Here is a 15,894-nt window from a genome sequence, read left to right on the forward strand (position 1 = left end):
TTCCAAAAACTTGCATGTTAAGTGTAAACTGAAACCCTTCAGGAGTCATATCCAGTTTTGCCTCCAGTGGTACAGTCACAAAAACGACTACATGACTATGATATTATCTTCTTTCATTGAAATAATTTTGTGCATGGCCATCTGTCAGTCTAGTAGGAAATGATTCTGCCGAGTAAAAAAAGTCTAGTACTCCAGGGAGATATTTCAAACCAAAAAATGGTACCTACCATAATTTTGGACTCAAAAAAGGCTACACAGAAAAATATTTACAATCTTCACTACTCTCCGTTCACCAAAACGTGCGTATTTCAAAAGATTCACACATATTTTGGCAAACAAAATCCTCTATTTCAACAAAACACAACACTGTCAGAAGCAGTGCACCTTCAGTTTTCAAGCACAGAGGCTGATTATCTGTCAGTGTCTCTTTTCTTTCTTTTCTTCTTCGTTTTGGCACTGCTTTTCTTACTCAGCCTCTGGTTTTGATTTGCTAGCTTTTTAAGCACCTAAGGTTCAACATGCTGCCTGAACAGATGCAAGAATCATCCCAAATGTCCTGCAGGAAGTCCTATCCGCGTATGAATATAAAGGTTATATTCTAATGGTTATACAGGCTGTATGGTATATTGCTTTTAGCACCAAGCAATCTGTTCACAGTTAGGAATGGGAGTTGCATCTTTCGCATTCTGCCTCGAGTGGTGCAAAGCGGCGATATATAGTTTAGAAGATGGCAATTGGAACGCAGCCAGAGTAATTTGGTCCTTATACTCAATGTACAGTCACATGTGCCAAGACTTAGCGGAGGGAGAGATGAGGAGATGAGGGTGATTGAGAGTATGACAATCAAAGAGGTCATGGGTTTGAATTGATGCAGATGGAGGAACACGCCACACAACAGGTTTTTGTTTTTTTTTCTACCGGAGCTCATCTGCTTAAAACTCTGCATCTTTTTTTTCCCTTCCCATTTCCAAGAAAAAGCGTCAACACAGCTCCGATATAGAAGATCCCAAACAAATAAGCCGTATGGATATGTATGCTAACCTGGGAGATGATGAGGCTATATTGTGGGGTTTTGAATAGGCTCTGTGATGATGTAAATTAAAGAGGAGGCCTTTAAAAGTGGATCGGGGGGGGCCTTATTGCATATGCATTGAGGTAGATCAAAGCCTTTTCGGAGGTCACACATTTACATAGCGATATCACCAGAGCTATGGGAACCTGGCAACCCTGTCTTTGGGCTGTTTCTTTTTTTAATAAAGCGGGCCTTGTGGAAGTCCTTTTGGCACAATTACAACAGGAGTCAAGAAAGTTCCCTCTGCTGCTCTGCTCTGCTGTCTGCCTGCCTTTTTTTCCTTTTTATTTTTTTTAGCTATGTTGTAAAATAGCGTCTCTTTTTCAAAAGAAAGCCCTAAGGTAATAACTTTACAAGGCTAATAACTGTCTTTGTGTTTCCAGGAAAGAGAAGACTGACTCAAAGGCTCATTCTACTCTACAGTCCAAAGGTGAGTATTGATAAAGTCATTTCAATTGCACGTGTCAAAAAAAGGTTAATTACAGGTCCATGTGTTCACAGGCATGACATTTTTATACATTTTGAGACCCAACTGTTTGATTAAATTTCTCTGTAAATGCAGCTATGCCTTTTTTTTGAGGATGTGTAAATGAAAACAAAATGACCTTGAACACAAATGCAGGTTACTGAAAGCTTAGATGTATGTTGTCAGCAAGCAGCGCTACCTAAATCCTCTAATAAATATCTTAAGCAGTGCTACTTTAGGACTACTGTGTGTTCTTACATCACCGGTAAAACGTTAACCCTTTGAACTCTGCATTACAAAATGGTCCACCAGTGCGTACATTGGTATTTTTGCTTATTGTGACGTCATTTATCTTCAAATGCATATCCCTAAAATCTGTACAACCTAAGCTAAAAGGTTATGTCAGTCAATAAAATATAATAATTCAGAAAAGTACTGAAATTGTCATAAATTAAAAAACAACATTTTCTTAAAATGTTGCTAAATAAACACACAAAACAAAGAAAATATTTCTAAATGTAGAAACATGAACAAAATATTTCTCAACACTCCATAAGTTATTTGAACTATGCACATTTTTTGTGTGAGTACAAAGGCGTTTTGATAGTTTCTTTACTTTCCGTGAGTAACGTAATGACGTCATTACAAGCGTACAACGTGATGATGCGAAAGACAAAAGTCTTAGCTTTCTGCTGCAAAAAGAATGAATGCTCAAGCTATTGTGCTTTTTATTTTATTTTATTTTTTAGATTTTTTTTTAGGCCCAAACATTCCAAATCCTCAAAGAAAAATCCACAATTTGGATAAATTGACTCAGTGTATTAAATGAGTCTTTTTTTTAATTAAATCAACTTTCTTTAAGGAATACAACTCGTTAGTTTTGTCAACATAAATAAAGTGATCTGTCTTGACGGATTCGCCAAGCGAATTCAGATACATAATATGATAGATTTCTTTTGTAACAACTTTATTAATTTACTTTACATTTTTTGTTATTGTGGTTAAATAAATGTAATTTATGGTGTTGTTTAGATTGCCAATAGAACGCCCAGCTAATCCAGGTGCATCAAGCAGGAGAGCAGTGCAGTGAAAATGTTGTTCTTGAAAGGCTAAACGGCAACAAATATGGATTGAAACTGAATATTTCATTAGATTTTGCTACTCAGTAGCAAAAAAAAGTATCTTTTTAAATAGTTTTATATCCAGACGTTTGTATAAATTATCCAGTAAGTGTGATTTTTAGTTATACGTCAAATTCAATCAAATTTTGACAACCTCAGAGCAGACAAATCCTAGTGCACCCTCGGTGATCTTGGGCACAGTTGAGTTCAGTTGAACACCATTGTCGGATTGCAGCTCAGTTCTTTAGTATTAACTCCACTGCTCTATAGACTAAATAGACACAGACATCACAACAACTTCGTTAGACCCAAACTGCTAAATAAATAAACCTCACGCACCTCTGAATACGGCTCAAGCAGCTGCATCACAATGTATATACTTTAGAGTGCTACACTCACATCTGCATGCAGAGAACAAGGCATTGATTTAACACACATTATACTGTGTAAAAGGTAGGCTGTTAAGATTTTTCATTGTGCGATCCAACTCAAGGTAAGCTGTAGCTCCAGTGCTTTCAGATCCTGGAATGCTTATAAAGAGAGTGTAGAATTGACTGGGTAAAGAAAGTATGTAGACAATGCAAAAGGTTACATCTCATTAGAAGCCTGGAAGCGTAAACATTTTGCTCTAATAATGTGTAATCTTGTTTCTTTCTCTTTACCGTTTTGTATAGCTTTCTGGGGGGAATCGGATGACAGCAACTCTGAGATTGAAGCAGCCTTACGTCCTCAACCTTTCCACACAAACAACGTTGACGTCGATGACTCCTGTGACTGATATTTCCGCGCACATATTTTTTTTAATGCACTACATTATATCGCTGCAAAATTTTCCGGCAGTTTGGCTCGCAGTAATTCACCCCCCTGACCGTTATTTTTTAGTGGTCTGCATTGTAAATCACATGCATGCTGTATCGTAAAAACAAATAATAAAGTTGACAGCTCTCACGCTGGGTAAAGTACGTGAAGAGTTGTCCAACACTCTGATGTTAACCCTGCTTCAGTCTCTTTATCTGAACAACTCTCCCGGCTCATAATAACAGCTCGAAATAGATTAAACTGATCTTTTAAAGCGATTTGTTTGCACTAGGCTGAAAAATCATGCATTTTGAATGCCGCGAGCATCTCCGAGTGCTCTACCTCCGGCATGCTCGAGTGTAGTGATGTGAGTCACCTGTGAAATGACAAAGCACAATGGCCACTCTGCACGCTGCTGCGCGACCTGTGAACCTCCTGAAGAGGCCCATCTCCCGGGGGCACAAAGTGTTGCAGAAACGCTAACAAACTCAGAATATTTAGAACCTCCCAACAAACGCTCTGCACACATTTTCACTGCTGCATCTTTAATAATTGCATTCATGCTACAGAAACACAAAGATGCATGAAAATTCCTCTTTATTATTGTGTAAATGAGTGGCAGGATTGTTGCTGAAACCACACAATAGTCTTCTGCAATTTATCATTTTGCAGCCCATTGAACGCTCTGTGTCTATTAATAACTCTGTGTGGGAGGCTACATTCCCAAGTTTACATTTATAGTTCATTATGTCTGTAGTGTAAATTTCCAAAACTGCCATTCTGGGATGTGGTAAAAGCCCCTGGCATTCAGTGTCAGCAGGATTCCATTAGTCAGCTTTAGGTGACTTTACATGCCTGAACCTTTTTAAAGTAGGACTCCACATTCATTACCAATAATGGCTCCAGACAGCCCTGACCCACCACAGAAAAGGGACTGTGGCAGAATAATTTGGAGTTTGCTAAAAGGCTCCCTAACATAATACCCATGTTAAGGAGCATGTCAACAGATACTTGTGTGCGACAGATAGCTCGCAGTAGAAAGCGGGAGTTATATTGTACTAACGTGTACTAACACAATAACATTTAAAAAAAAAAAAAAATAACTTTTTTGATTTCGTGCCAGGGAGACGACGAGGATGATATTCGGCTCATTCTTTTTAGAGCGTGTTGCTGTCACGGGGGGGATGTGGAAGGTTTTTATCTTGCAGTTAAGGGGTGTTATCAACTCAATTACAGTATCGGCTTTGCCGCGTTACTTCATCTATCGTGTTCAGGTTGACGTTAGACAGAGCCCACAGTGGTTTTGTGGAGTACATTGATGTTTATTTTGACTGAATAGATATAGATTGCCTCAAGAGTGAGGATGGAAAACAGGTGTATTTCTCATGATAGCCCTACTTGTGATTTCAGTGCAGAAAAGAATTCTCTCTTTTAATGTTGCCACTGAACACATCTAATTATCCTTAAAATAACTAATAGGAGCGTTTTCCTTTAATAATAGCAGCTTCAGCTTCACTTCAACGTGGGAATCTAAGAGAAGCCTTGCCTTTTAAAAATGTGCCATACATACACCTTATTGAGGATTCAGTCACTTCACAGAACCAGTAAGAGTGTCACAACCCCGTAATGTTACGCTGATAATGGTGACACTGAAATGTTCAGAAAATTAAGGAATTGCGGTTAGCAGTGTTATTTAGCCGTAAAACATGTGTGTTTATTTTCATGCTAAAAATAGAAGGCAAGGAAACGGTCCACAAAATGAATATCTCATCGTATTCATTCTGGTTTATGCCTTCAATACGAACATACTTTTAAAGTATGACTGTAGCGGAAATGGAACCTTTTGTAAAAGTTAACATGCCTGACATTGGAATGGATTATAACATATATGGGTGGCCATGGGCTCTTAACACTTTGTGAACTTCAAGGTTTTGTCCTATTATCGGATGTGAGGGCATCACAAATTTGCACTCAACTGTTTGTAAAGTGAAAAATGGACATTATTCCCAGGGTGTTCAGTGTTGAGAGCAAAGGGTGAAGAGGCTGCTTGACCGCAAGCATGTTTCCTTTTCACATGAAAATAAAAAGCAAAATTGTTAAAGCAACCTAAATAAAAAAGCAATGTGAAATATACAGAATGTATCAATTCAGATTCTCTTTCCTTGAGCAGCTTCTTTTTTTAAAAAAAGTCTCTGTCAAATTTACTGCATGTCAGCAGCTATTGTACGCTGGCTTTTCTTCATCGTCGACTTCAAAATTGAATCGGTAACAATTTAGAGTGATGTTTGGAATCAGTGAGCGTCGTCTCTGAGCAATATCTCCACATGATGGTCTGTAACTCATTTAGGCTTCAATAGCAGTCGAGAAATGCATTTTTTGCTCAATGAGTAAGCATGACAATGACATGCACAACAACCACGTCTATTGGCAGCGTGTGAATACATCTCATGTTTTCACTAAACGCTATGCCTCCTCCTTTATGCGCCCATAGAGCGCCACATCTATCGTATGTGACAAGGGTCAAGGTCTGACAGTATGCAGCTTTGTTAAATGCACAAATACAATGTTTGTAAAAAAAATAAATAACCTATCTGCTGTTTAACGTCACAACAGGCAACGTTTCAGTAGTTATATAACAAGCGAACCACACATCGCAATCCAGCTAACAGACAGCAATGAGAAGAAAGTGACCATGTGTAGTCAGTTATCACAGAAACTAGAGAACTGAACTGCATTCCAGTGTTTGTGAGGAACTGTTTTCACTTCAGTGTGCTAGAATATCTTTATTAAAGAAGACCTATTATGCTTTTGTGCTTTTTCCTCTTTCCTTTAGTGTGTTATATAGTTTTTTGTGCATGTAAAAGGTCTGCAAAGTTACAAAGTCCACTCCAAATGGAGTTACTCTCCCGCATAGAAACACTGCTCCTTAACTGCCTGAAACGCCTCGCTTGAAGTCCTGCCTTTTCTTCTGTAACGTGGTGATGTTACCAAGTAACACATTTACATAATACCTGCCTAGTGGCTAGTCTGGCACGTCTTCAAACAAAGCTAGTTAGAGCGGAGCAGGAGCGAAGAGTTTGGTTTGGTTGACCAATCACAACAGAGTGGGCCGGCTGATCAATCAGAGCAGACTGGGCTTTTCGGGAGGCGGAGCAGGAGCTCAAACAGAGCTTTTCAGACAGGGTGAAAAAAGGTGCTGCAGCACAGCCTGTATGAGAAAAATAAAGCGTTTTTTTTTTTAACAAAGCATGTAAACATGTTCTAGTAGAAACCCAAAATACAAGTATGCACCAGAAAAGGAGCTCAATAGGTCCTCTTTAATTTCCGAGATTTTACAGATTTAGCATTGTGGCAGTCTTGCGATTGCGAGTTCATTATTCAAAATCTTGTGGTTGCATTATGGTCCACCAATGTCAGAGAAATTGTTTCTTGTACCTCCGATCTCCATGTTTGACTGTTGAACAGCGTTGAAAATTGGCAAGTCTTGAAAGAAACCCTTGCTATTTGATTCTGATGCACTCACACTACAGCCGAAAGAAATGAATCGGCAGAAGGTTCATCTGCAACAAGTTTTATTATCATATAAAGCAGAAATTGTGAAATTTCACAGTTTTTTAGTCTTTTATGATGACAAACTGAATGTCTTTCGGGTTTGGACTGCTGTCGGGACAAAACAAGACATTTGAAGATCCCACCATGGGCTTTGGGAAACTGGCATTTTTCATTATTTGCTTCCACTTTATAGACCAAACAATTAATGGTGCTCTATGTGATATCCAGAGCATTAATATAGCAGCAAACAACAATTTGCTATGTAAAAAAATATAGAAGCGTAATGTCCACGTGAGCAGAGAATGAAGTCGCTCTTCCTCTGTGTGTGTTGTAATCCGAGCTTTGTTGACATAGCTGGGCTGGCCACACGTGCCTTTTAGTGCATGTGAGCGTGCACCACTGGCTAGCTCTCAGCCGCCGCTCTGCACTGCTCTCATACAGCGGTTACAGTTGATAACACCGCCCCAACTGACCGCATCATCGCGGAAGTGTAGCATCCACCCTCCCGTAACATGTTAACACTGTTAGCTCTGTCAGCAGTGTTGCCTTTGTTTTCACTGTTAACGCCACCGGCTGAGCTGTCACCATGTTTAGAGCAGTGCGAAGGCAATATAAATGCTCCCAATCTCACATTTAGCACCTTTAATCAGTAGTTTATAGTGATATCTTACATCACTGACTCATTTCTTAGTGATCAAAGCTCATTGTAGCTGTGCAGCACATACAGTTCAGTGTATTGCAGATATGACGTGTCATTCAAGTATGGCCAGTTATTCAGAAATATGGCCTGGAATGTCATTTTTGTTGTAGGCTACATAAAAAGTGCAGTGATCCCACAAATACTGGAACAAAGATTTAAGACCAGACGAGGTCGCATGATGCACAAAGTAACATGAATGCGAGCTTGCAACAATTCCTGTTTTTTGGAGTATGGAAGCCGGTTCCTTTCAGTCTGGCACGCCATCAAGTACTGAGCTTAAAGCCATTCATGTTCGGTCCACATCAATTCAGCCTTTTTTTCCCTCACCAATTGCTGCCATGAGTGTCTGGAAAGTTGAGAGGAGGGTCTTGCTCCCTCACAAGCCAGATTGACCTGCTTTTTGTCCGGACAACTTCCAATAAGAAGGGGTCACTGTTCTTTCATTGGTGTCTTGCATTTGAGTCTCCCGCATGCGTCCAAATTGTGCACCCAAGACACTTGTGTTACTAGTAACAGAAATAGAGATAGTAGATTTCATGTATAAATAATCAGAGCAAATTAGTAACAATGGGTTTTTATTAAAGTCTGTCCTCTCTGTGCTTTTAAAATGGCTATTATGCATTTTGGATTTCTGTTCCAGTAAGAATTTAATGTTATCTGTAAGTGGAGGGACACAGATGAAAGCAAGTGGGAAAGTTAAACACATTCATCCACAATGCTATGGTTTTGCTCTCATATGTTTGTGTAATATATTCCTGCCTGCTGGACAAACCGAGGCTCTCGAGTGCGCGCCTTCCATTCTCCCCTACCCTACTTTTATTTTTATCACTGAATAATCATTAAGAGCAAGGTCATTTTGATCTTCTGCCTCAATAGGCCTCAATTAAATATTCATTCATTCTGATGTGGCCTCCTCGGCAGCTTCTTTGGTATGTGTGTTAGAGAGACAAAAGGCTGTGCTTTTGATTACACAAGCCTGGGTTTTTTTTTTCAAAGAGATCAGGCACCATTATATAGAGTTAAACAATCTTTTCCACTGATCAACAGAGTTGTTGGTAAAATGTTTACTTTGGCGAGGGTAAGTGAATTCGTCCTTGAGTGTTGAAACAAATAAGACAGTTTGCAAAGCTTAATCAAGCTGTGTCTCCAAGGCTTCTGTTCCATGTGTCATGCTGCACTGCTACATCATGGATTTCAGCAATCAGCTACACCCCATTTGTTTGCCTAGAATGTAAGCTATATCTTTTCAACCTGAAAATTAAATTATGTTAACGACCTCTAAATAACAGTGTTTGCAGAATTTAGAAATACAGGCAATAGAGTGCTCCAGGGTTGACGTATTTTTGTAGGCCAACCAGGAAGTTTGCATTTGTTCCCTCTACAAAAAGCAAATGCGATTTTTCAATTGGATTTTGGATTATTGCAGAAAATAAGCTCTGTGACAAACTTTTATGATACTTACATGTTTTTTTAAGCTTAGGATAACCTCCTCAAATGAACACGACTGTTATGATTTTTGAAGTGTGAATGCAATCACTAGAAGTAAAAAGCTAACGTTAGGCTATAAACGAACTCCACCACTGTCGCATGACACGAGTATACACAACGATGCGAATGTCTTGGCGTGATGACGTTTAATAGTCACATTTAGACACTTGTTAGCAACCGCCTTTTTCAAGAAACATAAAGGCTTCACAATTCACGAGTGTGGTATTTATTGATGTATTTTATATCGTAGAACAAAACGTTAAAATCTCTTAAGCTTGTGTTAACCACAGACCTTATTTCAGGCATCTAACCAAAAACCAATTCAAAAAACCCATTGACATCCAGACGAGGGAACCGGAAGTGCTAAAATGATAACACCTTTCCGGGTTTTAGGTCTCTATGTGCATGAGTAAGGCATATTATTTAGCCAAAGGTGTTAAATAACTATTTGATCGATAGGCATGTTTATTTGGTACAGATACATTGTCCACAGAGCAAGAATCATAATGATTTGAATGATCCCTGACATTTAAGTGTAACACCATCAGCAGGTTGAAGTTCCCACTTTGTCCATTTCTTCAGTTCATAACAGAATACTGAAATCTAAAACGACTGAATTCCCATCAGTCACTGCCTCAGCCTGACAAGCTGTGTTGACTTGTTGTAGGAAAAGCACACAGGTAGCCAGGGATGTGTCTATATAATGCACTATATGTATCCTCTGCCATTTTATTTGTCCCAATTTTGAGGGTGAAATTAATGTTGCATATATTGCCCTCAAAAATTCCAACAATGGTATGAGAAAAGTAGCAATCTGGACTCTTCTGACAATCCCACAATGCAATGTGTCACATTTTATAGTTTCAAAAATTACAGTCACGACACGCTACACCCATGTGATACAAAATGATGATTCATACGTGTCTGAGTGAATTTCAATTTACTTTACACTTAATATAGAGTCAACTATTGAGTGTCTATTATATAGGGAGTAGAGAACGAGTGTTCTGTTGTAATTACCTTTACATCATCATTGCTTTTACAGGCGATTCATTATGTATGGAACATTGTATTTGTTAAACTGCTACCAACAATGTTTTGCTTCATGTTTCATTAACAAAGAGCTTCTACCTAAGGTGTTTTCTATGGTTTCTAATGTAGTCGTCATTGTATACTAATGCAGTATATGTCATAATCACAGTCTGGATATTACAGCATCTGTGTTGTTATAATAGCCAAATTAAATCACCATACAGACCCTTTAATGCTGCATAGATACTACACTTCAGACTTTTCACGATTTTAATCAAAATGATTGGCCCTGAAGTAACTCAAAGTTTTATCAGTCATCTCATCTTTACCAAATCACTCTGTGATTTATTTATTATTTACTGTAATATTAAAAAAAAAAGAATAGCCAAGCATCTTATATCTTATCCAATATGGAAGCCAACCAGCCATTATGACAAACCATTTTAATGTGTCATTTTTGTAATTTTTAATCCTGTCAGAAAACATGTTGGAGAACACGTACAATGTCAAATAAACAAAAAGAGAGAAATATTAGTATTAAACAAAGAAAAAAATTAAGTTGTCTATTGTTCTAGCTGTGAGTGCTTATTATTACTAAGTCTTATTATACCTTTTCACTACATGGAACATATCTCCAGCCCTGCCATTACATTTATCACTTGATTCAGCAAGTATCTGAAAGCGCAGTGGGTGAACAATAGGTCCAAGGATGATTTGCACATGAATGATGTCTGTGAATGAGAGTGGGTTACAGAGGAAGGCTGTCTCTCCATAGTCGGGGCAGGAAGGTTTTCTCCCCTCTGCCCCCACTCCAAAGACCAGGTGAGATTCTCCGACACAAAGGGCCAAGTGAAAATCTGTTCAGCATGGACGCCTAAAACCCTTATTATGGTGATGCTTTATGGAGGATTTCAGCGGATGTATATAAAGGCACTGAGTTGCGCCCGTCTACAGCTGCACACCGCGTCTTTATGGATTGCTGTTACATGTCCTCCATAAGGCTTTGATCTTTTGATTACAAGTCTATATTTTTGCTATATATATCGTAGAATACCAAAGTCTCCATGTCTGTGTGGAACCAAGATAAAAATTACAGTCCTTCTCTACTAAGGCTGTTCACAATAGGTTGAGTATTTATGCTAAACATACTGCAAAAAAAAACATTTAATTTGTCCTCCTTTGAATTGTAATTTGACCAAAATAAGTATGTTGATAAAAAAATTATAATCCCCAAGAATTCAAAATATGACAGTATTCTTTTTATATTTCATATGGCTGCATTTCTGATTTTGTTACCCGTTTCATTTGGTACATTCAGGTTGACACTGTTCAATTACATACACCTGGGACATATGCATGCTATCATTAAATACATGGCCACATACACACAAAAACTGAATGGTGAATCATGAGATTCACCATTCTAAGCGGTCATATATCATACGTAGCAGAACCACTCCAAATATGCTTAATTCACCAAGCAACGCTGCTTCTATACAATTCATGTAAACAATGAGAAGCTCATTGTGAAATATGTATTATGGCATATTTTGAACTTTAAACCAACCACAATGCTCTGCAAAAGGTGTGGGACAAAAGTCAGAATTCATCTAACTGCATTCAAACATACACAATGTTCATCACTACCAGTTATCATTAGTGCAGAAGCCACTAACTAAAGGCAAGGCAAGTTCATTTGTGTAGCACATGTCATAGTGCTTTACATAACACATTGAGGTGTAAAAATGAAAAGAAAAACATTATAAAAACAGACATGAGATTTATTTAAAAAGTTGAGAACAGAGACAAATACAGGATAGGAGGTCAAGAGGGTTCATGATTAGATAAGTTTCTGACAACTATATATTTTCATTTCAGCTCTTTTCTTGGATGGTAGTGGCCTTGCTAATTTTTGAATAGTGTCAAAATCATTTTCCTGGTAAAACAGGAACAAGTGGTTTTGATGTAATTTTATTTGTCAGTGTTTTTTTTTTACACATACAAAACCTTTTTTATTGTTAACATGAGAATCATATGGAGGGTGATCCATTAGTTTGAATAAAAAATAACTTTTTTTGTATTATGTGAAAGTGTAAGCGTAGGATTTTTGAGGGAAGATGCCCCACCTCATATGGGGTAAGAAGCTTCCCCATGGGCATCAATGCTAATGTTAGATTTCTGAGAAAGTATATACACCATCACCTAACACAATAACATAAGAGCTAAACAACGGTAAGAAATGTATTATTATTAGGGCTGTCAAAGTTAACCTGATAACGCGTTAACGCAAATTCGTTTTAACGACACTAATTTCTTTAACGCATTAACGCAACTTGCCATTTTTAAGTTGTAACTGGCTCAGTTTTCAAGCTAGAGCGAAGACATCACATGAAAACCTAAGGAATCCATTGGTATCAACCATGTCATACTAACTTGTTGTGAAGGAGGGTAAATAACGCTCCAAACTTACGCAAAATTAGGCGAGGAAAAACTGGCATGGCCATTTTCAAAGGGGTCCCTTGACCTTTGACCTCAAGATATGTGAATGAAAATGGGTTCTATGGGTACCCACGAGTCTCCCCTTCACAGACATACCCACTTTATGATAATCACATGCAGTTTGGGACAAGTCATAGTCAAGTCAGCACACTGACACACTGACAGCTGTTGTTGCCTGTTGGGCTGCAGTTTGCCATGTTATGATTTGAGCATATTTTTTTATGTTAAAGTCAGTACCTGTGAGGGTTTCTGGACAATATTTGTCATTACTTTGTGTTGTTAATTGATTTCCAATAATAAATATGTACATACATTTGCTTAACACAGCATATTTTCCCACTCCTATGTTGATAAGAGTATTAAATACTTGACAAATCTCCCTTTAAGGTACATTTTTAACAGATAAAAAATGTGCGATTAATTATGGATAATCATGCAATTAAACACAATTAAATATTTTTATCGATTTACAGCCCTAAGTATTATTTAACTAACTGATTTTGTCTTACGATAATAACGTTAGCCTATAGCTAGCAATATAAGCTTGCTGTAGCACTAGCTAGCTAGCTTGAATTCTTCTCTATATGCATCTGTGGTGGTGTCTGTATTATAATTTATGTTGCAGTTAACGTAAAACCAACGTCAACATTTTAAAATAAAGTTAATCTGCATGAATTCGAAGTTTGTATGAATCAAAATGACTTGTGAGGCAAGATTTTATATTTAGTTTTATAATAACAAAGTTATAGTCTGTCATGATTTACATACCCTATAAATGTGTTTACCTGAGCATATATCTTGTGTACATATTATATTGATATTCAAATTATATATGCTTAAGAGAAAATAGGCATTGTTCTTATAAGAGGGGCGTCATACCCCGGTTTACCCTATTTAAGGTTCAGTCAAAGGCATTGCAGAACATTAAAGTTTTTAATCTGGATTTGAATGTGGTCTGGAAGTGTTAAGTTCAGCACACTGAACAGTTAGCAGCCCTCTCTCTAACCTGTTGACCTGCGAGACAGAGAGGGCTCATATGGTAAAAGACAGTCAGATATGTATTTTGGTCCTAAGCACATTGAGAGATTCAGAGACAAAAAGCAGTATTTTAAACTCTATTGTCTGACACACTGGAAGCCAGTAAAAAGATCTGAGATGTCACTTCTCTTGGCCTTTGTTAAGACTCTATAGCAGCTGCATGCTGAATGAGATGAAGTTGTCAGCTGGAGACTGTTCAGGCACACCCAATCATTTATTTGTTTGATTCCCTGATGACCTTGACAAAGGCTACAAGCCGAAACGTGTTGATTGTACAATAAAGTTGTTCTATACTGCAAGTGCTGCTGGAGTTTTGACCTCTTCAAACTTTGTTCAGCTCCCTTGCAGAGAGAATCAAAGGGACTGTAGTCGGGGGGTGATAGAGCAAGGTAAATGGAGGTGTCGTCTGCATAATGATGATAGTAGTTGTTATTATTTTGTATAATGTGGCCTGAAGCATATAAATGTTAAATAGAAGAGGTCCAAGGACTGAGCCTTGTGGAACCCACATCATGTTGGTCTGCTCAGTCGCACAACTACCAATTGAGATTAAATAGTTCAGCCATGGCACTACAGTATATGCATTTAGTCCTTACACTGTGGTTTGTCCTTCTGGCTTTCAACAAACAGTATGAAGACGCCAGCACTTAAGTAGTGTTTGGGAAATCTAAGCCGTCTGCATCTTTCAGCATTATAAGATAAACCCGGTCTGTTGGTTTGTCAATATTCCGCTGAATTCAGTTTATGACCTCACATGTAACAAAGAAAATGTCATGTTGGGTTGCGATTCCATCAATTTGTCTGTGTGTGCTTTATTGCTTGTGTTTCATATGAAGGTCGTCTTAACTGTGGGTGCCATTTATTATTATACTGTATAGATCATTTAAAACACACAATTTACTAATTACAGCACTGGATTCGGAAATATTCTCAGGTATTGATGCATTAACTGAGGTTAAAAGCATGGTTCTCTAACTTGACCCGCTAGACGGTTTGTTTCCAAGCCCCCAGGAAGTGTGCCGGGCTTTGTTGCAAACCTTCGTAGTGGCCAAACGGTGGTACTACAACTTTCGTGTCTGTCACGTGATACCATTGGGCCCAAAAATACTTTTTCCCATAGACTTACATTGGGAAAGAGATGTCTGTAACTCAGTGGATAATTATTTGTTACACTGAACCATCTGAGAAACTGTCATTGGAAACTGTTTAGAAAAGGGCAGGCACTTTCAAAAAATACTTGGCAGGTGATTGGATGAACCATCTGTCAATCAAACTCTTGCCGAAGCCAGTCGGGAGAAGAGTGAAAACATTGCCTTCAGTGCCTTTCTTTAGTCTACTTTCAGTGAAGAAATACTTTCCAGTTCTGATATAACTGATGCTATTGCAGCATCTTCGCTAACCTCTTTAGGAGCCGCCATTGCTTCATCTCTCCGTGTCGCATCACTCACACCTAAACCACGCCCATAGCTGCCAGTAGCTCCTCACAGGACATGGATTGGTCTGTGCACTGGCTTGCTGGCGCACTACTTGAAGCCTGACAAGATGGATTTCTCAATTCTCGCGTGATCTCGTGACATCACAATATCGCCAGAATCCAGCTGCCGTGCAAAGTAAACGGTTCTCACCTGCCTGATAGAGATGAACTAAAGGAGTAAGAGTTCAGGAGTCAGAATAATCTGCTCCAGACAAGGCTGTAGTGAACATAACCAATGTGCCCCAGTTTTACTCCTGCCTCTGGTTGATTTCTGTGATCCTTATGCTGAGGGGACGATGCTGAGCCATAATGAAGAGACCCAAACTGGAGCTGTGGTCAGAGAGCTCCAAATCTAGATTGGCAGATTCCTGCTCGAGATGCTTCAAATCACATTATAATTAACCGCATTTAGGATGGAGAGCAGAGAGTCTCTGCTTAGAGCTATTCCCAGGATTCTCTCTCTCTCTCTCTCTCTCTCTTTTTCTATCTATCCCTTACACTCCTTTCCTCCATCCCCATCTCTTGCTGTCCCTATTTTCAGTTGGGGTAATTAATATGGAAAGATGGAAAGGCATCATATTCTACAAATTCCTATGAGATTGGCTTGCAAAAGCTGTTAAAGCCAAGTAGGTAAATTAGTATTCATGCAGGTTT

The 15,894-nt window shown here is 38.5% G+C and overlaps 1 protein-coding gene across 1 annotated transcript in view; it reads left to right on the top strand.

Moving 5' to 3' along the window:
- kiz (kizuna centrosomal protein) overlaps positions 1-3,652 on the top strand; it is a 31,390-nt gene extending 27,738 nt beyond the window's left edge. Inside the window, exons 14-15 of the mRNA XM_037746463.1 lie at positions 1,456-1,502; positions 3,334-3,652. Of these exons, the coding sequence (XP_037602391.1) occupies positions 1,456-1,502; positions 3,334-3,437 (151 nt within the window). The 3' untranslated portion in view covers positions 3,438-3,652. The remainder of the gene's footprint in view (positions 1-1,455; positions 1,503-3,333) is intronic.
- Positions 3,653-15,894: the final 12,242 nt, after the last annotated feature.

Source organism: Sebastes umbrosus, chromosome 16 (genome assembly GCF_015220745.1).
Source record: "Sebastes umbrosus isolate fSebUmb1 chromosome 16, fSebUmb1.pri, whole genome shotgun sequence".
Taxonomy (NCBI): domain Eukaryota; kingdom Metazoa; phylum Chordata; class Actinopteri; order Perciformes; family Sebastidae; genus Sebastes; species Sebastes umbrosus.